General features: G+C 35.6%; 1 protein-coding gene across 6 annotated transcripts in view; it reads right to left on the bottom strand.

Annotated features, from left to right (window-relative positions):
- The window catches only part of grh (grainy head), a 280993-nt gene that overhangs the window by 72517 nt on the left and 180989 nt on the right, over positions 1-27487 (bottom strand). For all 6 annotated transcript variants that reach the window (XM_089835503.1, XM_089835465.1, XM_089835483.1 and 3 more), the window contains 2 exons: positions 23051-24539; positions 1476-1648 (listed from right to left, as the gene is read on the bottom strand). In XM_089835503.1, coding sequence (XP_089691629.1) covers positions 1476-1648; positions 23051-24539 — 1662 coding nt within the window. The remainder of the gene's footprint in view (positions 1-1475; positions 1649-23050; positions 24540-27487) is intronic.

Raw genomic sequence — 27487 nt, 5'->3', positions numbered from 1 at the left:
GGGTGTACAACATTTGGTTTCCTAAAACAAGGAAATGTCACACGTGTAGGGTAAGACATATCAGTGTTCAATTGTCTTCAATCTAAGAACGTTACTGAACCTTTATCTAGCAGAAGTGCACTATTAATATTAAACCGTGTGCATATACGCTGGCAAAGTAAAGCCATTTACTATACACATGTGTGACTTTTATTGGCCTATGTTTGAACTGGTAGATCAATTACTGTTATGCACTGGTATCTACTTATTTTATGTCACGATTCCTTTGATTTTACAAATATTTCTCCTTGTATGACTGTTTCACTATTAATTTTTATAGCAGACTTGATACGACTGTCAAATTGCTTTCACGAGAAATTTCTTGAGAAATCATGGCCTATAATCTTTTTAATTGGATTTAAAGTGTAATTAACTTCCTATCTCAAATTTGATTGGCCAGCCGCCACCATACTGTCTGAAGTGATTCCGTCTATCTCAAAACTCAGTAAAAAGAGAAATATAAAATCGAAACCCTTTTAAAATGTCACAATCCCCAATCATCAAAATGTATTTACATAACCCTGAAATTGTTGAAATTTACAAAATAAAAAGCAACTAAATTTTGACAAAGTAATCCACCCATCCATCGAAGCATTAGATAAATTGCAGCTTAAGCCTTGGCTATGCTAAAGATATTAGGCTTAAATGTCATGGGACGGGGCGTCGTCTGATAAACATGAACGCGCGTACTACGGTGTTTACGAACCGGCGGCTATAGTCAAGTGGGCCTAATGAGGATATAAAGAGCGTCAATTCGTTCTGATTTCGTAGTGGGTAATTTACGTGGGTGTCCTTCCCTTCGAAAGGCTAGTAATTCTTGCGGGCAAGAACTCGATCATCGATCCAGATAAAACAAAACATAGTACATAAGGTAGGTACGCGTCAAGAGACTGAAGAGGCGAAACCATACCCAATTAAATCATACCCACGCGCTTGCTGCAAAATGCTCAAAACGGTTTAAAGAATCGGTAGGCTTGGTAGCCAGAATTTATAATGAATTTATATTCAAGTATGACAGGAATAATGAACTGTAGTAGTCTGTTCATAATTATTCTATTCTATAATGTAAATAAGTGACCGAAAAATGTTCTGAACTGTGAGTGTAAAGAATGGCACCTAAGGTCCGTTTCTTGTCGTGCATGGGGACTTAGGCATAAAGTGCTCACAATTCAACGCGGTTTAATTGACTAAGTACACGAGCAAAAACGTAATATTCATTGAAAAATGGCAGTTATATTATACAGGACTAGATTCTTAAAATTGAATTATATCTCGATTGGATTAACGTCAAGTGAATTTCGTGGGCTCTAAAAGCCTTGGCCAAATTAATATACCATGTAATTACTTAAAGCCTTTGCCAAATTTAAATTGCAAATAACACTTAAGTTTTTACAACTGCTTTTCACAAATAAAATAAATAGAAAACAGGTACTTACAGTTTGGGTATTTGAACTTTGTCCGATTCGGAATTGCGTCCGAATTCGTGCCACGATCGTCGGGCTCCTTGGGAAGTGGGCGTTCGATTACCGGGTGTCGCTTGTTGTTGCTCACCAGCTCCGCTTTGAAGAGCGATTTGCGTGTTTTGTGACAATTCAGAATAATCGAAAATCTGTAATCGAAAATATTTTTTTTAAGTTAACTTGTACAATAAAATGGTATTTTTCTTTAGCAAAAGTAGGCGTGAATATTTTTTTTTAATCTAATGAGTATCCGATAAAGTTTCTTTGTTTGTTTGAATGTTTGATTCTTATGCACAATCACACAACTTAGACTTGAAACTTTCCGGTTTTCATACCCTTTAAACACCAGATTAATGTCAGGTAGCTTAGCTAGTTTATTAATTTATATAATTAAAGTTATGATAAGTATGAAATAAAAAATAAATAAAACAGATCACTTCCCGTTTGACTCAAGTTCGATCTCATAGATATTACAGAATCCTTAAAAAGGTCTTTGGAAAATAAAACCGTATCAATTTTCTTACTTATGACGCGTGTCAGTTATGAAAAAGGGTATATAGCATTTAAGTTTAAGTTCAATCCTAAATTTAATCCCCCGAGGTTCTTAGAATTGCCGGGGATAAACATAGCTTGACAGACACATCAAAATATGGGCAAACCCACCCAAAAATACCGATATAGAATTTCATTACAAGCGGATGTCCGCTATTCTGAACCTTTGGCGGCTTGGCTCGCTTTTTCTTATATAGATCTTTGGTAGTAGTAGCGTAGTTGCACTGTCCGAAAAAATATCAAATAAATCAAGGTTGCATGAACTAAAAAAATTGATACGAAGCCCAAATTCGAAATGACAAACTTGGGACACCACGCCCATGGTAGGTGTACGTATACACCAAGAAACACCAGGCGTAATATTATTAAAGGAACTGTGAAATTAATTAAAATTTCGATTGAATATCTACTTTATTTTCTTTTTGGTGTTTAAAATTTAAGATAGCAGATAAAATTAAATAGTAGTCTAATTAATTTCTTGAAGTAATTAGTGAAATTAATTCTTTTAGGTGGTTTTCTGGAGTTTGCAATTTTGTTGTTTGGAATAACTAAGTTGCCCCGCCCTGCGTATAAGTTTCTTAATTAACAAAATAATGCTGATCAATATAAACTTTGGTCTTGCCGCAATATTTTTGGGAACACCCTGTATGTATTAATCAATATTCAATATTTTCTTGGAATGCGTAAACACCAATTATAAATTATTAAAAAGTAATAAAGGAAATTTCAATTTGAAAGAATCAAGGCGATGATTTTATTTTGATTTTGAACAGTGCAAGGTTAACTACGGGTAGTAATATCTATATAATTGAGTTCTTACGAAACAATTCTACGCGTAATTTAATTTCAATAATTAATATATGATATGATCAAAGATGGATGGTGAATTATTAGAATTGCTAATCTTTTAATCAGCCTTGATAAGAAGTATTAAAAATAAAATCATTTTAATTATTTGGCAACGCTAAAATTCTTCCATGAATATCGAACTACACATTAACAAAATCATTAATTTGAAGAGATTTAAAATAAATTATAAGAGATTTAAAATAAATTATAAGAGATTTAAAATAAATTATAAGAGATTTAAAATAAATTATAAGAGATTTAAAATAAATTATAAGAGATTTAAAATAAATTATAAGAGATTTAAAATAAATTTTAAGAGATTTAAAATAAATTTTAAGAGATTTAAAATAAATTTTAAGAGATTTAAAATAAATTATAAGAGATTTAAAATAAATTATAAGAGATTTAAAATAAATTATAAGAGATTTAAAATAAATTATAAGAGATTTAAAATAAATTATAAGAGATTTAAAATAAATTATAAGAGATTTAAAATAAATTATAAAAGATTTAAAATAAATTATAAGAGATTTAAAATAAATTATAAGAGATTTAAAATAAATTATAAGAGATTTAAAATAAATTATAAGAGATTTAAAATAAATTATAAGAGATTTAAAATAAATTATAAGAGATTTAAAATAAATTATAAGAGATTTAAAATAAATTATAAGAGATTTAGAATAAATTATAAGAGATTTAGAATAAATTCGAAGGGAGTTTTAAAGTTATTTGGAAGATTTAATAAGAGATTGAGCGGCAAGTTTCAAAATAAAAATCTTGTTTCGAAGACAATTGAGACGCGTGATATTCATGAGAGAATCGATCTATCTCCGCGATTACACATCGAAAATCTATCGATAATGGCTTAAGCGCACTTCAAGGATATATCAGCGCTCACTTCACTAACTTGAGGCTAAAATTTATAATGAAGAAAATAAACCTTACAATAAACGAAAGTTCCCTCTTGATCTATAAATTATAATAATCGTTATAATTCTCCATCATCCGCACTAAACAAAATAGTGAAAATTGAGGCGGATGAATCTTCAATATTAAAATACATAGTAACGAAAGTAGTCTTAGTCTAACGCTGATTGAACGCAGATAATAAGAGCCAAAACCGAGATCGTGATTTTGATTATCGAAACGAATGTAAATGTATATGGTACAATCGGGTACCGGCCGAAATAATATATTCAGGTTGCGCAAAAAAAAAAAAAAAAAAAAAAAACTTTCAACCGCATCAAAAGCCAATATACCGACAACGCTCAAGGCAAATCCTTTGCACATACATAAAGCATGTCACACACACTTTTAGTTTCACTAAAAATTTATCGATATATACACATACAGAGTGTTTCTTATGAGTCTGCCATAAATTAAAGGCTGTGTTTGTTCTTTGGACAGAGAAACTGTCTGGCACTGACGTCACTAGTTGACTGTCAATAAAATTTCCAAGCATTCAAAGAGTTCTTTCAACTCTAACTATTTGATACATAGGAAGCCAAAACTGTACCTTCAAGTGAAAAACATCTGTGATGCGACAGGCTTTAAGCTTACTGGATATGAAAAAAAGGAGTGAAAGATCTTTCAATTTTTCCGTTACGAATTCCTCGAGTTGCAATGTAAGATTTTGGGGATTTTGGCCCAGCCCATAGTTACCTAACAGATGCGAACGGTTAGAATCTGGGAGTAAAAAGCCCACCCCAAAAAAAAATTGCAAGGATTGACAAAGAGTTAGACCCAAGTTTCTCATCGTTGGAATAAGAGCTTGGCGACGCGCGATCATCAAAGAACAGTTCAACCCTTTCGCTCGATGGTGTATCCCTGGCGAAGATGGTGGGGTATGACATTTTCCCACAGAAAGGTTTCAAAGGGGAGTTATACGTAACAGCAGGGTGGGTACCCGGACCCGGACAATAGCGCATGGTGGCTCAACTTGGAACACTGTTCTTGGTTAGCTCTTGGCCAGAAAGGCTCAAGCCTCCATGACGTGACAAGCGTCCTGGAATACACTCAGGTTCATTGTCACCTAAGACCACGGACCCTTCACCCCTACAGGGTGTATTTGAAAAAGGGTGGTAGAACCGAAATCCAGTGGTCTCTAAGGGCGAGTAACTTCTATGACATTTTGTTGTCCGCGCCACCGTTTTCAAGTTACGATTTCGGTGTTTTATGGATGACCACTTAAATTTAAGTAAGAAACTGAAAGACAATGCTGTTTTAATTAAGGGGTCAAAACACTCTAAACATAATTTGTAAACTGTGTCCATTGGGAAAAACATCATAGAAAATGTTAGACCCAAAATCGTCCATAGAATCCAATGCAATTCGGTTCGGTCCTACCACCCTATTTGGAACAACCTGTCTTTCCTCGTAGTGTCAAGGGGCAAAGGTTAAGGGACTCTTATATCCCTCTAGAGAAGTGTCAGATAAACTATGGTTAAGTTACTTTAGTACCGTTCCCCCAAGTCTGATGGTAACTAACTTATTAAAACAAAGCGAGTAGAAATTCGTTTTCAAATCGTAAATAAATATGTTAAAGATAAAATTTAATAGATGCATATGCAGTAAAGTATTAACGATACCATAAGGAAAGAAGAGATAAACCTCTTTATAGACAAACAAAGCTTTACCTTCCACATGGCAAAACTCACCAGACACGCTGAATAACCCTACTGGCCCAAATTCGTATAAAAATCCTAAATTATGTGTTTTAACTACTATACCACTAGCGGAACCACTTGGGCCAGATACTCCAGCCACCATCCCTACCTGTAAGCAACGCGGGTAACCCCTCCATCCATAAAGGAATCTGACCCCTTGAACCCAACTAGAATCCAGATAGATGATCCCTCGAACCAAATTCAACAATACAAAGGGTTTCGTTGAAAAACTTCCCGACCAAAAAGTATTCAAGAAATAAAAAAAATTATATATATATGCAAATTCAAAAAAACTTGAGGAAGGGGTGAAGTTTTACTATAGACCCCCTTTTTATTTCCTAACAAATCGATTGTGCTCTGTTAAAAACCAAACTCCCGTCTAAAGAAGCGGTGAGGAAGATTTAAGGGGGACGGGGGAGGGGAAGGGTTAGATCCATCTTAAAGTTTGGGCAAAAAAATTCGTAGATTGCACAGATAAAAATTGAACTAGACTCGCCGGCAGGTAGACTTATAGTGGTGACAAGTAAGGATTAGAAAGTTGGATTTAAAATTTAAAAAATAAAAAACCAATGAGACATTAATCAATTTAGAGGCAAAACGAATTAATTTCGTACTACTAGCAAAAGCACCTGGCGTTGACCATCAGCCATTTTCAAACATGGCGTCAAATCGAACCCCAAAAGCCTTGCCCCTCTATAGGATACCAGGAACCATTGAACTAAATATTAGCAGAAGTATATAATACTTCTCTTCGAGAGAAGTGTACCACAAAGCGGGGTAAGTGTAACGTCACTCTTCCCAACATCGGAACATTTAGAGCAAGGTTACTAAACCGAATCACATACACGATAAATAGTTCCATCATCATTACTCTATTTAGCGCTTAAATATTTGGCAAGACGCGCTTGTGCATTTTGTCCCACGTCAAGACGAGGTTTGTGGGATGATTGCTGGGGACTTAGTGCCAAACAACTATAGAATTCACCTTACGGTGTGATGCCCATTTGTAGTTTGATGAGCGGGAAAGCTAACTAAAAGGGTGAGCCTGGGAAGAATGACGTTACATAACTAAAGCATTTAGAGGATACAGAGTGTCATCCTTCTTCTATTATACCCTTCTGATATTAGTGAAATCCCTTGAAACGCGCGGACGTTTTCCATAAAAAACTTTTCTTTGCATTTCTGGTAGCCATTCTTCAAGATGGCATCAGATTGGATAAATCTTTCTTGGTGCACGCCTACTACTTAAGAGCAATGTCCCTGCATACTTTCATTTGGGCGAGTATACCACAATTCTTATTGGAGGATTTTAGATTATATTTCACATTGTGACCGATTAATTATTTGCCGAATCTTAATTCGCTCCTCATACAACCGAAAGCTCCCTATAGATCATTTACAAAATTACATACAGAGAAACTAATGAACAAGAAGACGCCACAACACCAAGTAATTTCTCGAACCAAGAAGCATCGCCAGATGGAGCTCGAGTTCATTTACAAATTCGGGTAGCCCCTAGCGGTGCCTTCTGGCATGAAGGAATGTATCTAGCATGGTGCGCTTGTGTCTTTGGTCTATATTGCACATTGGAAGGGATTCAAATCACATAGGAAACCCTGTTTTTCAATGTTGAAATATGTCCCTTTCAAGATTTAGACCGCCGACGAAAAATAACATTTAATTCAATTCAAATGACCATGCAACATTTCCTTGACGTTCTTTAATTCTTTGGCCCCAGGTTCACTTTCTTGAAAGCAACCAGACCTTTACCCCCTTTTCTGCCTGTTTGCACCTTTAGCTCCACAGAGGTCGGTCACTCGCCTTAAACTCACTCTCGGAGCGGTAAAGAGAACACAAAACCCTTTCACGACTAACTTTTTTTAAAACAGAGCAAAAAACTGCGCAGGTTGCGTCTATACGTCAAGGGTTAAGCGGGAAATGAAACGTTATAGCGCGAGAAATTCCTCCTTAAAGGGATAGTTTCAACATGTTGCGACGCTTACCGATTATGATAAGACTTGATAGTGCATTATTGCGAACCATTTAATTATAATCTCTAATTACTAAATACGTTTGCCTTCGAGTTGTTTTGGTTCCCGACATCGAGGTGATTCGAATCTTTATAGCCATTCTGCACAAAGTTAACTCTCGAAGATAACTTTTGCAATTTAAATAAAAATTAAGACAATTTAGTGGGACAACCTTTAAAGACTATCACTTTAATTTAGGGGTCAAAGCGCGTCTCTAGAACCGTGGGAGCTTCTTCGCGATTGCGACAATCTCCCCTTACCAAGTGAAAGCTGCGAGAAAGAGATCGACCATCAGGTAGGGAACACTTTTTCAACCATACTAGGAAAGAAAGAATCAACGCAATAATGGCCAGCAACCAAGACTAAATCTTAATTTTTTTTTTCTTCCATCACACCCCATGTTTGAGCGGCTTGGTTTGCCTTAAAATCCCTACTAAAGAACCGGTTTTTCGATACAATTTTTGGAGCAAACCAACCCACCCAAAGCGTATATCTACTCTTTGTCAAACACCATAACGTACCGTATACGGACCCAAGAATCCAAGATCGTTGCGCCAAGTAAACTACACTTTAAGAAGAAGCCAAGGCTTAGGTAACTAGGCGCATCTTCCTATTGTTGTGATGGGACAGGAGGGCTAGGAGATACCTACAAACCAATGTCACCTGAGACGCTGGAGGCGTTAGGACAGAGTCTCTTAAGCCTTTGTAAGTGGTCTTAAGTGACATTGACTGCATACGAGGGGTGGTGGAAAAAGTCGTTACGGTTGAAGGTAGTTACGTAATATTGTCACGCTTTCATTTAGTTTTTTGACAAATGGATGGTCTTAATGTATAAAAGAGGCACCTCAAATATTTTTACGACTTGTTGTGATAGCAGAGCGTGAAATGGCTTAACTGTCATGTTTGTAAAGTATAGCTTCTATTGAAAAAGGTTTTCTTTTTTCTTTGTGAGAGGTAAATCTTCAAATGGATAAAAATAATTTCGTTCAAATTGGGTGTTAAACCATCTTACTGTAATGGCAGAAATATTTACTTTACTAAGTAAAACAGTACAATACAATAAGTTCCTATCTTTGGATTATCGAAAAAATGTGATTTCTTGCTGCGATTGTCGAATTTTAATAACGTCGAATGATTAATTTAGTTACATTTTAATTATGAACTAGTTTTTCGTAGTAGTAAGTGTAACGGAAATTGGGTTCTTATTAAACTTTAAAACTAAATTTCCGCGCTTTAGGCTAATTTAACTAGTTTCTTTAAAGAAATTTAAGTTTTGAAATAATTAAACTACCCCCCAATTTGTAGGTCGTTGGTATGTTAAATTTTCACGGTAGAATTTTGAATTGAGTAGTTAGATATTGGTTTTCTTTTTATAAATGCTAAATTGCCTTGTTTCAGTGCTGCTATCCAGAAACTCATTTGGCACCATAATTTAAATGATTTTAGAAGTTAAATAAAATTAATCTTAAAAAAGTAAAATATGCTTTAGCGTCCCTTTCAAATTAAACTAAACATTTTAAAAGTAAGAAATTTCCAATGGATCCCATTCCTTCATGTTCAAAACCTTTAACAAAAATTCCAGAAACTTGGAACGTAAGACTAATTAGCATATTCGAGAAATCAAGTAAAAAAACACGTAAAATTCATATTTGCTTATTATTTTAATAAACAAGCGTATCATTAGTAAGAAAATACGTTAATTATACTAATTAAAGGATGTGATATGTCCCCTCTCTCGTGTGTTTGTCTTAATTGCGAATCAAGTTCATCAAAACACAATTTGCAAAGACAAAAATTAAATCTAACAGATACAAAGAACGAGGAGAGAGAGCGGATCGGAGGGTACATTTTAATTATATTTATATTTCAAGTATGTAATGTTCAAAGGCACTAAGAGACCTCGTATACGGATTGAATTATAATAATAATCATCATAAAACAATGATAATGGCCGCGACCTTGTCGGCTAAAACATTATGATCTATACTAATAAATATATTTCAAAGGGCATACGCAATCTAATTTCGTACTTGGGGTTTATTTATTTTTTTCCTATATTTAAAAGAGTTTATTAATTTTTTTGGGAAATAAATTTTACCACGAATAAATTTATTAGATGAATAAATTTAGGAATTTATGGGCAATACCCTAAAAATAATAGGGCGTCGCAAAGTTTAAAGTGATTGGCGTATGTATTAATATTGTTACGACTACCACTTTTAAAGGAAAAAGTCAGGTAACCTTAAAAGGACGGCCATTTAATGATCTCTTATAACAAAATAATTAGAATTTAATAGGGCTGTGCGGGTACTCGAAAATGACGGGTACTCGACTTCGAGTCCGAGTCCGAGTACTCGGACTCGGACTCGAAACTGGTTTTCCTAGGACTCGAACGGGTACCCGGGTCCTTGACCAAGGCCTAAAATTACCCGTTTAGGGCTTGTCGAGTCCATTTTTCTTTACCAACTTAATAGCCAACTTTATCAGCTACTGATAAAAACGTTTTCTTATTTAAAAAAGTTAAAATTACTATTAATGTTTAGTTTTGAAACAGTTAGAAAAAAAAAACCAGAATGTTTTAAGAGTAAATTTGACGAATTTTGGACTCGAAACCATGTTTATGGACTCGAAAATGGACTCGAAGTCACTCGAAACCGTGTTTTAAGGACTCGATGGACTCGACGAGTCCTGCAAAATTGGACTCGAGGACTCGACGAGTCCACTTTTCCAGGACTCGGACTCGGACTCGAAACCTAAAAATGAGGACTCGCACACCTCTAGAATTTAATTAGTCTTGAAAACGAGGACTACTGCACCGCCATTGGTTTAGTGGCCTCTGCTAGCCAGAACCTCATACCCCCTTACCTCTCTCAGCCTGTGAGAATTCAACCAATCGCGTAGTTGTTAAGTGGTTCGATTTAGCAGACGCCACTAAACCAATGGAGGATGGCGCAGTACTCCTCGTTTTTAAGACTAATTAAATGCTAATAATTTTGTTATAAAATATAATTTTTTTATATATATTTATATTTAGAAAATGGCATTTCTTTTAAGGTATAATGTTATGTTACCAGAACTTTTCCTTTAATATAAAATATGATTGCGTGTGGTATTTAAACCCAAGCGAAGAGAGAATCGTGAGAAATAAACACGAAGTCGAAGTTTAATGGCGACCGCTCCCATATTAAAATATTTTTGTTTTTGATTACCTTGGTGACAAATAAGACTCTAGTGTTTTGTATTCAAGGACAGTGGTCTTAAAGGGAACTTCTCCCCCACTATTCTCCTCTCCCCGAATTCTGATATACAATAATTAAAAATCAAAAAAAGCACATGACCTAAATAATTACCAGTCTTAATTAGCGGAAAAATGGGGGACTAACTCGCGATCTCGAGAAACAATACGAATTCAACGATCGTCAAAGCCTTGAATTTTTGCATATATTTAAATCAAATCCTTTAACTTTCACCGTACTTTCTTAATAACGGTATTATTGTTCTTTAAAATAAAAAACATTTCTTAATGATTGTATGTCACCCATTTGGATTCTTTTGGGGTTTTTCTGATAGATATTCGCGATTAATTGTCCCATGAATAATGATACTTTGCTGTAGTAAAATACTCTTCATTAGCGAAGAATAAGAAGTTATATCTTTTGTATTGCTAAGAACGACGATAGCGTTGTGTCACTTGGGAAATCTTCCCATAACTGACATTAAGTTTAAAATACTACAATGTCGAATTCAACGCCAATTCATTTACGGGATAGAACAGTTCAATAGTGACTTGCTCGACAAAATAAAGCCTTCGATAACCATATTTGATTCTCCAAGCAAATGGAACAACAGATAACTACTATTTATTTCAAGCTCGAAATTATTTCTTACAAACTTCATAGCAACAATGAATATATTAGCAACTCCGAGAAACTGATTTACAGGGGAGCTACACGGACGGAGACTGAGATTGGCTACGTCATTATTCTAAGGGTATTTTTTCTATTCCGTCTGGCAAAATATATTATTATATTTAAGTAATTAATTCTAACTTCCTGGTTTGTTCCTAGCAGGTGTGGAAAAATTAAAGGTAAACATATTTATTTACAAGATATATAGTAGATGTACAGATCCTTGTTTATGCAAAATATCTGAGGCTCACTTTAAGATTGAAGGCCGACAATCAAATGGGTTGGCAATTCTCGGCAATTACAATTGAGGTTAGGAAATACTAATTCAAAAGATAAGTAACACCACTAAGGTGGACCAAGGCACGTTTTCCCAACTGCTACAATACTATAATTTTTTAAGTCGCTAATCTAACTTGTAATTTTCAAATTGGTTTCGAAATATACTGAAGACGTTGACTACCAACCAATAGTTAGGCTACTGCTTTTAAAGTATTTGAGTTAGTACATGGTATCCCTCCGCCATACCTTCCTATAGGCTTTTTATAATCACGCTACTTTCCTATGAGGGTTATGGTTTAAAGTATTCCTCAAGGATTTGTATAAATTAAATCTGTTAAACCAATTTAATTATGGTTTAAATAAAACTTAAAAATAATAATATATCTCCTCTTTCCGAGCGGAAATTCACGAGTGACAATTTTGTCAAATTATAACAAATATTTTGACACTTATTCGATCATAATTGAAAAGTTAATTAGCTTTAAATGGGGTTAACGAACATTAAACTCTTTCGCGCTGGTTTTCAATTATATATGTTAAATATAATAGAGGATGTCACGTGATCCGTCCACTTTCAAAAAAGAAACAAAAAAAAAAAAAAAAATCGCCGGAAGAAACGGAAATTGCTCCAAAAATATTCGCCGACTTCCGAAACCCCTTCCAGGCTTTTTCCCAAATGTTTCTTTAGTTTTTATTTTTTTTTTTTTAGGGAGAAAGTGACTGGCGAAATGATGTTATCACCAGAGTTAAAAATAATGCAATTCCATATCTTTAAATATAAAAATTAATTCAGTTTTGGAAGAATTTTTTTTATCTCTTCGGGGTGTCTACGAGTTCATCTTGAATTTCAATCTTAATGGGACGAGATGAAACATTTATGAGAATCCCCTGGAGATTCTTTTGCCGGTTAAGGCCGAGATCCAATGAAAAGGGTTTAGGAACTGACTGTCAATGCGAGAATGGGCCGATGTTCCAGTTCCAGTACCTGTTCTAAAAAATTCGTAGCGTTGCATGGAAACTGAATATTAACAATATAGCGGTTTTTTTATTTATTTATTTCACTTCATTTTAATTCGGACCATCTTGAAGAAATACAAGGGCTTCTTGGCGAACTGATAGTACTGCTAAAAGCCGAGCAGGATAGGTTCTGGGTTAGGGATGTTCTATTTTTATCTACAGCAGTTCACTTAGAACCAACAGCTTTCCCCGCCTTTCAGAGAGGGTTCCTTTATCAGTTAGTCTAGACACTTTCGCTGGACCTCGGCCTTTAAATTTGAAAAAAAAGTCAAGTTTTTGACGAAAACATTTGATTTGTAGTACCAAGTCAAACATTCAAATCAAAATATTTTTCGGTTGCAATATTTTAAATTTCTAATAATGATTCCACCTGTTCACACTGACAGCTATTTTATACACAATACGGACTTGTCAAAAAAATTGTAATGAAACCGTAACTAAACACGAAAAAAGGTTAATTATGGAAATATGTAATGGAAGTATATTTCTAACAAGAACGTTTAATTAAATTTATCCTTTAGGTAAAGTCTACTGCAGGATGAGTGAAGATTCGAACCCCTTTATTAATATCAAGAAGTTATATCTAGTATCTCAGAGAGAAGGTATAAATTCGCCAGATTTCCAGCTTTATCTCCAGTCCAAACGTAGGTCCGGAGTCAATCCCCGCCTCTAAATTACAACCAACATCTCATTGGTTCTTGAAAACTCACGTCAGCGCGACGACGCGAGTGACGAAAATTACGTATTTTCCGACTGAGGAGAGGCGAAATAGCCCGGCGCCTCCTTTTACGTCCCCCCTTGTATTTTGAAAGGGGGACTGGGACTATGGCGCGCGAATACAAAGGCATCTTATACCTTCTCTCTGAGATACTGATATAACTTCTTGTTAATATAAACTATGCCTCTATGTGTAAGGGAAACCAATCGAAAATAGAGTTACAATATTAAAAGAAGCATTTAATTAATTCATACGAAAATCATTATAAAAATCTTTCTCTTATGAAAATTAACATTACTCCATCGCCGGTAATGCGGTTCACATACCAACGACTTTCACCAAAAACAAATGTTGAAATAAATACATCTTTTATTTTACAATTAATTTCCCTGGCACCACCGAGTATGGAATATAATGACGGTAGAGTCTTCTTTAATTATAGTCGTACAAGACGAGTTTTTAATTGCGTTCAACGATAGACTTTGAGACGGTGATATACCCATACCGCCTCATTTTTCCAACTTAATGATTTTTCTAACCTTTTATTTAAATTTAAAATTCTAAGAAGAAAAAAAAATATGATAAAATCATTAAAGTGATAAAAGGGAGACGATATTATACTATTTGAGTACCTTTTAGCGAACCACCCAAACTTCAAATCCGGTTGGTTATGGGAAATTTAGTCCTGTTTAAGTCGCTTAAAGACTATGACCATAGATTCACCTTATGGTCTAATTACAAAATATTAACGTATATTCTAAGCTTAAGGTAATTATGATAATTTCATTTTCGCTTCATCATTTGTTTTAATATACCTAAATTTTTAATATTTAAATCTTATATTTTGGATGACGACATAATTGAGATTGATTTTGGGCTGGGCTAATTAATATATGCTAAATATCTTTAAGATAATCAGTAAACAACTTTGTTTACTAATTTTAATATAATCAATAATAACACCCGTCCAATAGCAGTATAGACGAAATTAAAGCTACGGGGTTTAATATGTAAAAAAAAATAAGTGTTTATCAACTACACATATAAATCTGCCAACAATTTTGGACATTGAACCCAAAAAAAATTAGAATCTCTTAATGAAAAACTAAAATAATTTTCATTAATCCCTTCGTGATTTAGCATCATTGCCTACACCAATACGTCACAGCTTTGATTATTTTAACCAACTTCTCTTGAACTCGCTAGTGCTACACTTCCTGTCAAAGAAATTAACCAATAGGCTGACATCAGATTATTGGATAACCCCATCTATACGTGAGAACCTAAACTGAAGAAAGTAACAATCGCGTCTTCCTCAATCAAGCATTGTCTTTTTTCAGATCGCAAGAATCAATCAAGCTTATCAACAATCGCTTATTTATAGTTACTACTATCGGAGCGGGGTTAGGCTTAGTTCGTGTATGATCAGTGTGAACCGACAAAAAGAATTTAATTAATGAAAATTATTAAAAAAGTTTCAAATAATTCGTCTCAATGATTGCGAGGAATTTTTTTTTAAGTATCTTACCCTCTAAACTAGTGAAGTTTTAGAAGTAGTTTGCTTCAGTTTTGCTTTGGATGAGTTCGTACCCCTAGTCTTAAAGGGATAATCCGTGTTAGAATTTTTTTCCATTTTAATCGAAGGAGCGTAAAAAATAATGATTATATCAATTGGAACCATGTTTCTATCTGCAATATTAAACAAGATACGAGCAATTAAGTTTTCGTAATGGATGGCACTACGCGTTAGGCTTTCCCTTGAAGCACTGGGAAGTACCCCTATTGGACACCTACCACCTGACGGATTCGTCCAATAGGCGTACTTTCCAGTGGTTCAAGGGAAAGCCTAACGCGTAGTGTCCATTGAACGCCATTACGTAAACTTAATTGCGCGTATCTTCTTTAAAATTGTAGATAAAAACATGGTTCCAATTGATATACTCATTATTTTATAAGCTCTATCGATTAAAAAGAAAACATTCTAGCACTGAGTATCTCTTAAGCCTTATTCTTGACCAGTAATCCCTAATTAACTATCATTTTAGTGAATTATAAAAACTTAGTAGTTATTTTATTTGGGTGGGCTAGCTATTTAGTGTTTAATGTCTACATAGACAGAAAACTCTTTCCGGTCTCCAGTCCCTAAAAACACAACAGGGAAACGTTATAATGGCATCTCCATGCCTCTGACTGTATTGTGATCTATGATAATAATAACACGTGCTGCTGTTATCAGATATTTAAAGTTAAAAGGATAGGTGGTTATTACACAATGAATAATAATAATTCGTTTTAGATGATCCATTCACAATGAAGTGAACTAGAGGCTGGTACTTAATTTTATCATACCGTGAATGCGATTAAACCTTGTTAAGAGAAGTATAAAGATCTTTGTTAGTTGAATAATAAGAAAAAAACTGAAACGTAATCGCAGAATGTTCTTCCATTCTTGTCTTGGAAAAAAAAATAAAAACTTTTTTTTGGAGAAATTGCTTTAAAAAAACAAAAAAATAAGCAAGCACCTTGATTATTGTTCATTTTTTAAACGTTAAGTACATAAAAAACAATGGTTTACGATCTGTTAGGTCGGATCTATGCATGGAATCAGGCTGTATTGTTCCATAGTCTCCGAGTGCTATGGGAATTTTTTTCTATGCTTTAATCTAATCTACGTTACGTTTCGTTATTCCTAAAGTTAATTTTTTTTCACTCCTATGAAAAGGGCATAGGTGCCTCTCTTGGGTACCAAAGAATTATTATTCATTTTTGAGCGGTTTCTTAAAGTGCAAGTGTCATGCCATTCAAAGCTCCATTATTGATGAAAGTTCCAAGTACTTATTAGCATTTGGCTTGGGTTAGGTTATCACACCAAGGGATTTTCCTGAAATCGAGTTCATGTGGAGGTCAAATACAACAAGCTTGATAAATGACATTACACTATCCCTTTAAAGTAAATGAAAACCGTTAAAAACTTACAACTTTTACTTTACAATAAATATTTAACTGTGTACGTTTATTTTATGATTACACGGAACTGCCCATTTGGTTTCGTATCAATTGAACCTACACATTAACCGTAACTATTTACAATAGTACTAATAACCTCGACAATGCTACGCACTTTCTTTGACGGAAAATCCATTTTTTACAACGAGAGTAAAAAAATACAGTATTAACGACCGAATCACGACAAAATTTCTCGCCAAACAATTTAACTTGAAAGTACTCGAGAGATGAAATTGATTATGTTTAGACTAGTAGTATATTATTCGGGTTAAGTTGGTATTAGAATTAACGGGCAAATAATAATAATAAAAAAAATAATCTCGTGATATCATCCTATACTACGAACTTTGACCCTCGTTTTAAATATTCGAAACTTTCGAAATTATTTTTTTATGAAAGATATTTTATCGTAAATTCATATTTATTATCTATAAATGACAGTTATGTAAGTTTGACAGTATTAGGACAAATGGAGGAGTAGCCCAATGTGCTCTTACTTGTTAGAAAAAGAATTTATTTAATTTCCTCAATAATAATTAAGTAAATAATTCTATATTTAATCTTCAAAAACTGCAACATATTTAACGCGTGAACTGTATGTAGAACATTAAAAATAAGTTTCCTGATAATTATTCATGAAATAACCGATTAAATTCATGATATTTCATCTTTAAATCTATGTACATAAGCTAGCGGTAATGTTTTTTATTTTCCTTTTTTCAATTTTAATGTACAGTTTAATCTATAATTACAAGATAAGATAAAGGGTTAGAAGTGAAATCGGGCTTTTGGCTTTCTTCGTTATTATTTTGTGGGTCATTTTAAAACACTCGTAAATAATTTAAAAAGCTAAAATGGCGGTGGCCGACGGTCGAATTTAATATCATACAATTATCTTTTCCTCTTATATGTCGTCCAGGTAAATAAACAAATATTTAGTATGGGAATTCCAACTACGTAATTAAAAAGATAAAATACAAACGACTTTTCGCTAAGCTTTCAAGAAAAGATGACGTCATAAAAATGGGATAGGTTCAATAATTATCGTCATTTTCGCAGAAATACAGTGTGTTCCAAAAAAAGTGTGGTAAGACCAAAGTAATGGCAGTACTACGTATGCAAACGTCATACTCTATCTCTTAGCTCAGTGTCATCTCCCTACTATAATTAGTGTGTTTTATGCAGTTTGCACTACGACCAAATTTTGAATTTGGCGGTATATATTTTTGGGTCACGTGACGTGATTGGTTTAACTGCGAGGGTGCAAACTGAAACGACTTCTATCTTTCTTGGAGGGCATTATTTCAACTACTTCTACCGCCTATAATATCAAATGCCAATAAATAAATGGAGGCTGTCGATCGATCCGGAGAACGCGTGCACTCTTGAAAGGTATGGACGTAGTTAGCTCCATTAATTTTATTGGTTAAGAACCCGGCGTAATGCCGAACTCGACCGAAAGAAAGAAAGAAAAAAAAAAAAAAGAATGCAAGTTACGCCAGGCCAAACGGAAATTCCGTCGGGCTCGGCGTAAACTTTTTTCGGTCGAACACCCGCTGCCGCGTTTCCGTCGTGTTTTCGGTTGAGTGGGAATCATTGACAGTCATAGGTGTTTTACAAAGATATTACCAATCGCGGGACGAGCTATTCAGTAAATTACTCTTCATTAGACGGGTATTTATTTTTGCACTTGGTTCACGGATAGAGAGAGTTGTAAGACAATTCGGGTGCCCATTTTAAGTTTTGCAATGAAGCGTATAGCCTTGCGTTTTATCACGTACCAATACCGTCTCTGTCCTATATATTTCCTTCTCCGCAATTCCGCAAACAAAACCTTGGTTTTAAAAAAATTTTATCTCCGTCTGTATTTTTTTTTTAATATAATAAAATGAGGGTATAATTTTCCTACAAAATTAGCGACACAATTCTCACGTCACGTTGCTTTTTAATTGAAGTGAAAGTTTTCATAGAAATAAAAAATTATTTAAATTTATAACGAAATTGAGCCTGTGGTTTTGTACAAAAAAAGAAAAAATTATAATTTAGATTTTTCTATCTGGAGAGTTTAAAAACGAATTATGTCCTCCAATCTTTTGTACCGATTTATTATAAGAAGTCCATAAATATGAAGTTAAGATACGACATTCCTACAATAAATGGTTTAGTTAACGGGCCTTTTCGTGAAATAAATAATTTTAAATATTGCATTTTTTCACATGATTTGCTCCAGCTGATTGGAGGTATTAATTTAATATTTCAAATTGAAATAACTACGGATTTACTTTAAGAGATGAACCTTGGTTCATATTACAGTGTGTTCATTGTTGGTAAACGAGCCAGTTTTTGGCTCATTAACGCCAAGGAACAATAGACGCGTTAATTGGAGTTATCCGGAGTTGGGGGGGGGGGGGGAGAGATTTCGGAGAAAGGGTTTGTGTCGTGCGGTTAAAGTTGAACTTTTCAACAATAAGACCATTTTATTTTTTTTTTTTAACTTTTTTTTTTCATAATCTCGTAATTAAGATAATAATACGACACCTATCAAACTTTTCATGTTTTAGTTTCGAAATGATTAATATTTAATGGTATAAACCCATGATAAAAAGCACTTGTCCTCAAAATCATGTTCAAATAAAGCCGCAAGGTGTCTCTGTCTGAAAAGGGTTTAACCAAGAATACATTCGTGTTAACTAAGAATATTGAGCGACTAAGATTCTAAAACCCATACTCGAGTACTTCATAACGCTCAAAACTGGTCATATTTTATTATCTATTACTTAAAATTATTTATTTTATTTTTGAATAAACTAATTCATAGTTTACAGACTAGGAGAATTCATACCATTTACACAAGGAGGTCTAACTTTACACTCATCCAGTGAGTCAGGCCTCCTTGTGTAACACCTGTAAATGGAATGAATCCTCCTAGATTGTAAACTATGTATGATTTTATTTTAAATGCAAGAGTGAGACGAAATTAGTACCACCACGTCACAATATTCCAAGTAACGTCTATGAATTCTTGGTTTTTCCAGTGAGTAGGCCAATGACAAGACAGGAAATAGGCGGACAATTTTCAGGCGCAAAAATTAACACGTGACAAACAATTTTTTAAGTTTAAAACGTGGGCAATTACATCCTAAATATGGGACAAACTAAAGCATTGTCGAGTAAATCATGATTTCTCAATTATATCATTTTTAATTTTTTCATCGCAACTAGTAAAAAAAAAATTCAGCCCAATTAAAGAGGATTTCGTTTTTACACCCAAATGGTTAAATTGTCCCTTTTGGTTTAAGGCGTTGTTAAAAATGTCGTGGGCGAAATTTAAAATGAGAATGAGTTGATAATAATTTTAACTTAATTCTTGGAAACATTTATGTCTCAAACAACAACAAAAAATGGATTGCGAAAACAATAGGGTTTAAAAACTAAATTTATATTTTAATATTTTCAGTTTTCACGAGAGAAAATATTGTAGAAAATTGCGCTTTATTTTTGGATGATCTGGCCAAAACTATGAAGTGTTAGAGTGGTGTGGAAAAATAACCAATTCCATTCATTTTATGAAGAATAGACCCTTATAAAAGGTCGAGGGTAAAATAGACATTTTCGAAGTAAAAAAGGGGTAGGCAACTCTCAATATTGGGACATACAAGGGGGTTGACCCATTGCTGTCTCTGTGCAGTCTCACAATACAAACTGACTACAGCGCAGGCGTCATCGAAATAGTCTAGAGAGTCTGGTATTTGACCACCTTATTTATATAAGTATCCAAAGACGTTAGATATGACTTTAAACAAAAGCTCTTTAATGGACGGGTAACGTAGAAGCCATATCTAGTCTTTGGATCCTCATACTGGAACCCTATCAAGCAGACGACACTTCGGCCCTCCATTTTGTAAAGCGTTTATTCAAATTCAACATTTTGTTAAAAATTAATCTATTAATTTTCTTATCAGAAAAAGAACGAGGCTTTACAATTTACATTGGGAATACCAAACTATCTTGACCATGGACTGCAATTCATATTTTCGTCTTCAGGCGATGTTTCATGTTTACAGTAAATAAATATTGTATTTATAAAAAGTGGTTTGAGAATTCTAAAAGAGTGATCTATCATAAACATCGTGATGTTTAAAAGATTGCCTCCTAATAAGAATAATTTTCGTTAAGAAAGCAATTCTTAAACTTAATTCACGTCGTTTAAACGTTTTGCCAAATTTGTCTGTCGGATTTTCAGTATATTTAATTACGTACATGTGTTTAGGGTAGAAACAGGTTTTTTTTCTTAGGAACAACCTTTAAAGAACCGAATTTACTTGACTTATCAGGGGGAATTGGACCCATTCTAAGGTAGAACATAGTTCAATAGACCATTTCGATGCAAAACTCCGCCTTCTATCTCGCTTTTATTGACGCCTACGCTGTAGCCATTCAGAGATGGTAATATATCAACTCCCTTACATGTCCCAATACTGAGGGTTGAATACCCCCTTTTCTTAAGCCGAAAAGGTCTATATACTCAATATAATTCACTGAACCACATGTGGTTTGCGATACAATGGTTGTTTTTAACTCCATTTTGAAAATACCAAAAAAAAAAAACCAAGCTAATTCAACTCTTGAAAGGTTAAAAGTGTGACAAGAGTTACATTGTTAACTGTGTAAATGGCTCCAGAACGTTTCGTCAATAATAGCTTTATAAAATATTCGTCCACCTGCACTTCAAGGCTATTCTTTTCATGTTAGCATCACGTGTTTCAATCATAAGAAGTGTATCTCAACGCTACTACTTGTTCAATTTATTAATGGAGTGTCATGACCCCTAATCATATCGATTAAACGGTTTTTCAAAGTAGTTGTAAACACAAAAATTGGCCCAAAACGTGAACGAATAAAAAATTATCAGGTTTTTGTATTCTCCAACTAAAAAGTGGGCGGATTTAAACTCGATTAGCTAAAGGTTTTTCCGGGGGTCTTATCAAACTTTTAAGGTTAAAGATGTTAGGTAGAACTTAAATCTGTTAATGAGGGATTAGATGACCTTTCAGATAAAACTCCAAATAACCTTTATATTTCTTTATTATTTTTTAATATATAATAGCCAAAATTTCTTTAAATACAGGCTGTGGTATATGGTTATATTTTTCGAGGGTTAATTAACTAATTATTTTGGGTAATTAAAAAAAATCGATGTTTAAAAACCATAAGTTCATAAGATATATTCCATAAGTTTGTCACTGGTTACTGAGCGGTTGTCTTGAAGTGACGTATGTTAACGTCATAGTCATAGATTCTTGTAAAGCGAGGTGTTGTCAAAGGCTTAGAACGGACTAAATACGAAAGTGGACTGTTAAACCGAGTCTAGTCAATTCTCGCTTGTCGTTCTCGAACTATTTCTCAGTAGGTCTCTAGCATTAGGAAGTATTGGAAGTGTCATACTTATGGAACATATCTTATGTTGGAACTGAATTCGAATATCATATTCTGGTGAAATCGCAAAAATTTCTTTTTAAAGTCACTAATTTTGACGTATTTTGAATTTAGCGAAAAGCGGGAAGAATTTCCTGTCTATGTAGTCTTTGGTCTCAAACATACAAACAAACCAATTCTCAATTATTTATAGATAGCAAATCGCTAAAATAGTGACGTACACCTCGGTAAATTTAAATATATTTCCGCTAGAGAAATATACAAGTGAATTTAGGTTGATATTTTTTACGCGTGAATTTGGAAAAAGAAAAAAAAACCTTCGAATAGAGCCATCGCCACTTTCGCTGGCATATATGATATTTAAAAGCGAATTAACTGCTTGAAGAATTACAATAGCGACTATACCCCCATACCTACATATCACTACTCGTGAAGCCCTACTGACTTCAACGAAATACAATTGTACTTTTAAGATTGTTCAAACGTGAAATACTTTTTTCTTAATCACTCGTTGTGAGTCGTGGTGAATATTGTCACTTTGGGGAAATGCGTTTCATTAACAAAATACGACGATGTTAATGCTTGACTAGTTTTAACAATACTGATTATTTTTTAACCGGGAAATGATCCTGTACCGATTTTTTTAGATTTAAATAAAATTTGGCCCTCCTGAATAGTATGTTTCAACGATAATTTACTAAGCCTGATTGATCATAATTTCAAATTAATTACGTTTAAATGAATTTTCGGAAGTGTTAATTTAATTAGGTTTTTGAAAAATCAGAAATCATTGCTTAAAATTATGATTAATTGATTCGAATTAATTATTTTAAATTTCCTAATTATTTGAAAATTAAAGTTTGCTGATATTGTTATCAGGGGGGCCAAATTCAAGCGACTAATTTTGATCGAAAAGGAACAAAGTTCACCAAACGCGTACGTGCAAAGTGTATATAATTTAGCAATTTAAATGATTTACAAAAATGACCGCACCTATCAAATATTAGATAAACGTTACACGTACGTGTTCTTCGCTAGTTTCTTTAGCTTGGTAATCCATGACCATAAATAAAAAGATGATTTTTACCTGAGGAAGTCCAGCATTGTCCCTCGGAGTAATGGTAGCCTCTCCAATGCCACTGTCCGGCGATGGTAAGTCAACGGACAGACCCTGTATTCCAGTTTTGTAAGATGTTCCTCCGGTTCTTCGCATATACTGATCAACGAAAGCCGAGCTGTCGTTTCCACCACCGTCACCGTAGGTGGCCAAATGCTGGCGGACAGTTTGATACTGGTCAGTCGGCGTGGTCGAGGGCGAATAATATTCCCGGTAATAATCGCTGGGTGTCAACGTGTAAACGCTGGACGGCGCCGTTCGACTGGATGTCGTCGATGTGGTTTGGGCACCGTATTGTGGTGGGGCCCCCGCAGCCGCTACCGCGACGGCGTTACTTAGGACCCCGTACTGGGCCATTCCCAGAGTCTCGTAAGTCGCTTGGCTCGAGATATTGGCGAAAACTTGAGTGGGGAAGGGCTGGGCAGCGGCCGCGCTTAACGAAATGACCGTGGAGCCCTGGGATCCGTTTCCGTTCATATCGTTTGATTTTCCGGAGTCCGGCGAGCCCAATGGTCCCGAAATGGGGGAACCGGTAACGGCGACGGCCGTCGGTGCTAAAGGCGCTGTGACAGCGACCAAATCCACGGGGGTGTGACACGGGGACGAAATTAACAAGGCTTCCGATTTCACCGCGTTAATGTTCTGATCTTGGGCGGGAGGTGTCGGTGCCAGGACGCCCGAATTGGGGCTGCAAGGACTGGGCAGTCTGCTGGAACTTCCGTTCAAGGGCGACGGAGTAGACTCTTGCTTAATGACCAAGACACCAATTTGATTGTTGGTCAAATGATGATGGTGATTATTTTGAATTTCCGATGGGTCCCCGATGGGGGAGACGTTGCCGGAGGCTCCAACGACAACTTGCGCTTGGGAATGTGGCGAAGAAGCGACTTGCGTAGAAATAACTCCACCGGGAGCTATGATGACCGCGGATCCAATGCCGTTCAAGTTAACAACCTCGTGTTGTTGGCGCGCGTGATGGATCTGTTGTGGCGAATCGGGGTTTACGATGACCACGCAAGGGGGAGATTCACGTGTATGGGTGTTTCCCACATTGTCGCTTTGTTGACGAGCCAACCTTTGACGCAATTCGATTTGATCGCGTTTAGCAGCCGCCGCGGCTGCCCGGTTCAGGTAAAGGTCGACGTCGGACTGGGTCAAAACGCGCGCGTCGTGTTCGTTATTATCTTCTTGGTTGTTGTTGTTGGGAATTTCTCTTCCCCCACCCGGTGTTTCGAGAACGACGGTAGACGAACGCGCCGTTTCGCCGGGAACCACCTCGCTCGATGCCGCAGCCGCCACTAGGTCAGCCGTCGACGCTGTGGTGATGACCGGTTTTAAGGCACCCCCGACAATCAAGCTCGAGACGACGGTGGACGGGTTATCGCGATCCGACGATACTGACGAAGGTATAGACGTCGAGGTAACCACTCGCGCTCCGTTCGGTGACGTCACGGCCGTACTAAACCAAAGAAAAGAATAACCAGGGGAACCCGGTTAGAGTGAGTGAGTGAGAAAATTCAACGTAAGAAAAAGGGCGGGAGGAAGAGAGGTAGATACTCGCGGGAAGAAAAAAAAACTCCGAGAGATAAAAGACCTCTACCTCTCTTTCCGAGGTAAAGGGGACGGAAAGAGTTAGGTGTCGCTGCTCTATGCTCCCGAACCTGCCCGCCAGCCAAATAACCCCCCCCCCTCCCGACTCACCTTTAACCCTTTATTATTTGCAAACGCCTGCTCTAACTAAAAGCGCATTACAATTTATTGAAAATATTAATCCTAATATTTTTAAATCGAAGTTGTGAGCTAAGATCAGACCAAACAGCGATGCCAAAGAGACAATCACTATTCTAAAATACATTAGATAGTAAGTTCCTCTGAAATCATCATTTTTGTACAAATCTTTGAACTATTTCAACACCATAACATTTTAAAATTTCCGCGGGGAAATGCAAGAGACATACAGATTCTTAAATTTGTTTTTTCACTTTTTGGTTGTTAGTTATGGAAGGCAATGCTTTTTAGATATAGTTTTTACGCGATTTATTGTATGGCCAAACAATATCTGCACATAATTCCCAGTTCCCCTCTTTTTGGTCCCATTATTAAACCAGAGGTTGAATTTCTCTCTCTCCCGCCGAAAGTGGGAGCGAAAAAAACGGTCGCTATGACGACGATAGGGTGACGATAATGAAAAAACTAGGATGAGGAGAGAGAGAGAGAGTGAGTGAGAGTAAAAACCGGCTACCTTCCATCTTCCCATGCCCATGGATTGAATCCATCTCTCTCCATGGATGAAATACCCCATCCTACAATGCGGACTTTTACTACCTAAGACGACTGTGCTGTTGAGGGATCATTTTTTTCCGTCTCTCCCTTCTTTGGCTAAACCCCCATCACCTCATCTTATGTTTACCTCTTATACCATCTCGAAAATCTCTTCCTGAAAAGTTTTTTCGCCCAGATATGTATCTAACGAGGGGCTAGACACTTTCTATTAGATAAATATATTTAAAATATTTCTTTATTTTTAACAAAATGACTTCAAATAAAGATATTTTAACCTAATTTTTGTTAATTTTTAAGGCTTATTTTAAACAGAATCATTTATAGACAAATTCGCAAATTACAAACAGAGAAACCAACATACAGGGGCGAGACCGCCATTGGGGTACTCTCCTTCTCGCCAAGAAGCAACGCCAGACGGAGCTGGAGTTCACTACACGCCGGAGGCTAGCCTACTCGCCCTGCCTCTAGCGGTACTTCTTGGCGGTACCCATAACCCGAATGAATGATAATCAACGCCCAGCCCAAACCACTTCACCTAGATGGCTGAAATTTTGCAGGGAGTTTACTCTTACGATAAGGTACTCAATAAAGAAGGCTTATCGAAATCCGCGGCCATATTGAAAAATGGCGACCAGACACGTAACCTACACCTTCTTTAGAGATAATATTAATATGTTTCAACTGATTTCTCTAATATCTAGTATACAGCTTTGCCGTAAGTATACACGAGTTTTAGGGCTTTTAGGTTTATAAATGCCGCCATCTTTCAAAATGGCAGCCCGAATGACCTAAAATGTCATTCTATTTGTCGAATCCCTCGCTCGTAAGCGATAGAAAGGAGAGACGCTATTTTTGGGTATTCAATTGAAAAATTTAGAAAAATTATCGAGAAACGTTGAGAAATTCACGGTCTTTTTATTAAATTTTTCATTCATAATAAACTTTTGAACTATATTCCGAAGGGGTCCCTTTTTACAGACGGGAAGGGTTAAAGCGTAGTATTGTATTGTCTGTAACAGAAGGGAATAGACTATCCCAAAACTCCTCGGACGCCTTTCAACTTTTTTACACCCTTTTATAGACGAAAAATCTATCAAATTTAAAAATTAAGCTCAAAGAAAAGGGTTGGTTGTTCCTTAGCTGCCACCAGTCTTTGTATTCCCTTAAAGTTTGTTCCGTAACACCGCTATTCTTCGGCGCAACTCGCAATGGGAGTCAATTTCGACAGAGTTCTGTTACGGATAAAGCTCGCCTGGGAGTCAATTTTCAATTGTTTCGACTTGACAAACTACAGTCAGACCGGATTTTAATTTTTATTTCTCATTTTAAGAAAACCCGCGTCGCGTTGCATGATGGGAGAGTATGAGTTTCATAAGCTGATAAGAAAAGGTGTGTTTTCAAAGGAATACTTAAATGGTTGAATTACGAAGGTATGACGTATTAAATTAATGGATATGAGAAGGTAATTTTAAATTTAAATAATTTAACCTCACGGTGGGTCAATTTGAAACACCAAAACTCTGATGCGTTTCCAACTTTACATAAGACCATAAGTTTATAAGATATGTTCCAATGGTTGGGACTTTGAGAGCTAGTTTGAGTTGAGAACGACAAGCGAGAATTGACTACATTCGGTTAATTTTGCAGTTCATCTAGTCATATTTAGTCTGTACTAAGCCTTTGACATTGTCTCACCAGGCGTCGCTTTAAGAGAATCCATGACGTTTCACCTACGTCACTTCATGAAAAGCTCTCAGCAACCAGTGACAAGCTTATGGAACAAATCTTATGAACCGTTTGAAAAAGCCGCACATTTTCTAATGAATTGTGTCTGTTCTTGCAAACTTTCACATATTTACATTAAAAGGTTAAAACCAAAAGGTTATAGTATAAACGCGGCTTCAATGATTGAGGGTGTCGTAACTAATTGCGTTTACAGTAATTAAGGCTCGAGTAAATAAGGTTTGAAAAATAATTATTTTGTAACTAATTTTCACGGTCACATTGCAAAGACTAACTTTTGGACGTCATAACTGTTAGTGGTGTGATAGATAAAATTGTCCTCTATTAAATGCTGCCACAAACTTCGGATTATATCATAGAGAGGCCAAGAAAAATATTAAC

This window comes from Phalangium opilio, unplaced genomic scaffold (genome assembly GCF_054372755.1).
Source record: "Phalangium opilio isolate 3A_F unplaced genomic scaffold, DU_Popi_V2 ptg000003l_1, whole genome shotgun sequence".
In the NCBI taxonomy this organism is placed as follows: domain Eukaryota; kingdom Metazoa; phylum Arthropoda; class Arachnida; order Opiliones; family Phalangiidae; genus Phalangium; species Phalangium opilio.
This window is presented reverse-complemented; position numbering and strand designations above follow the sequence as displayed.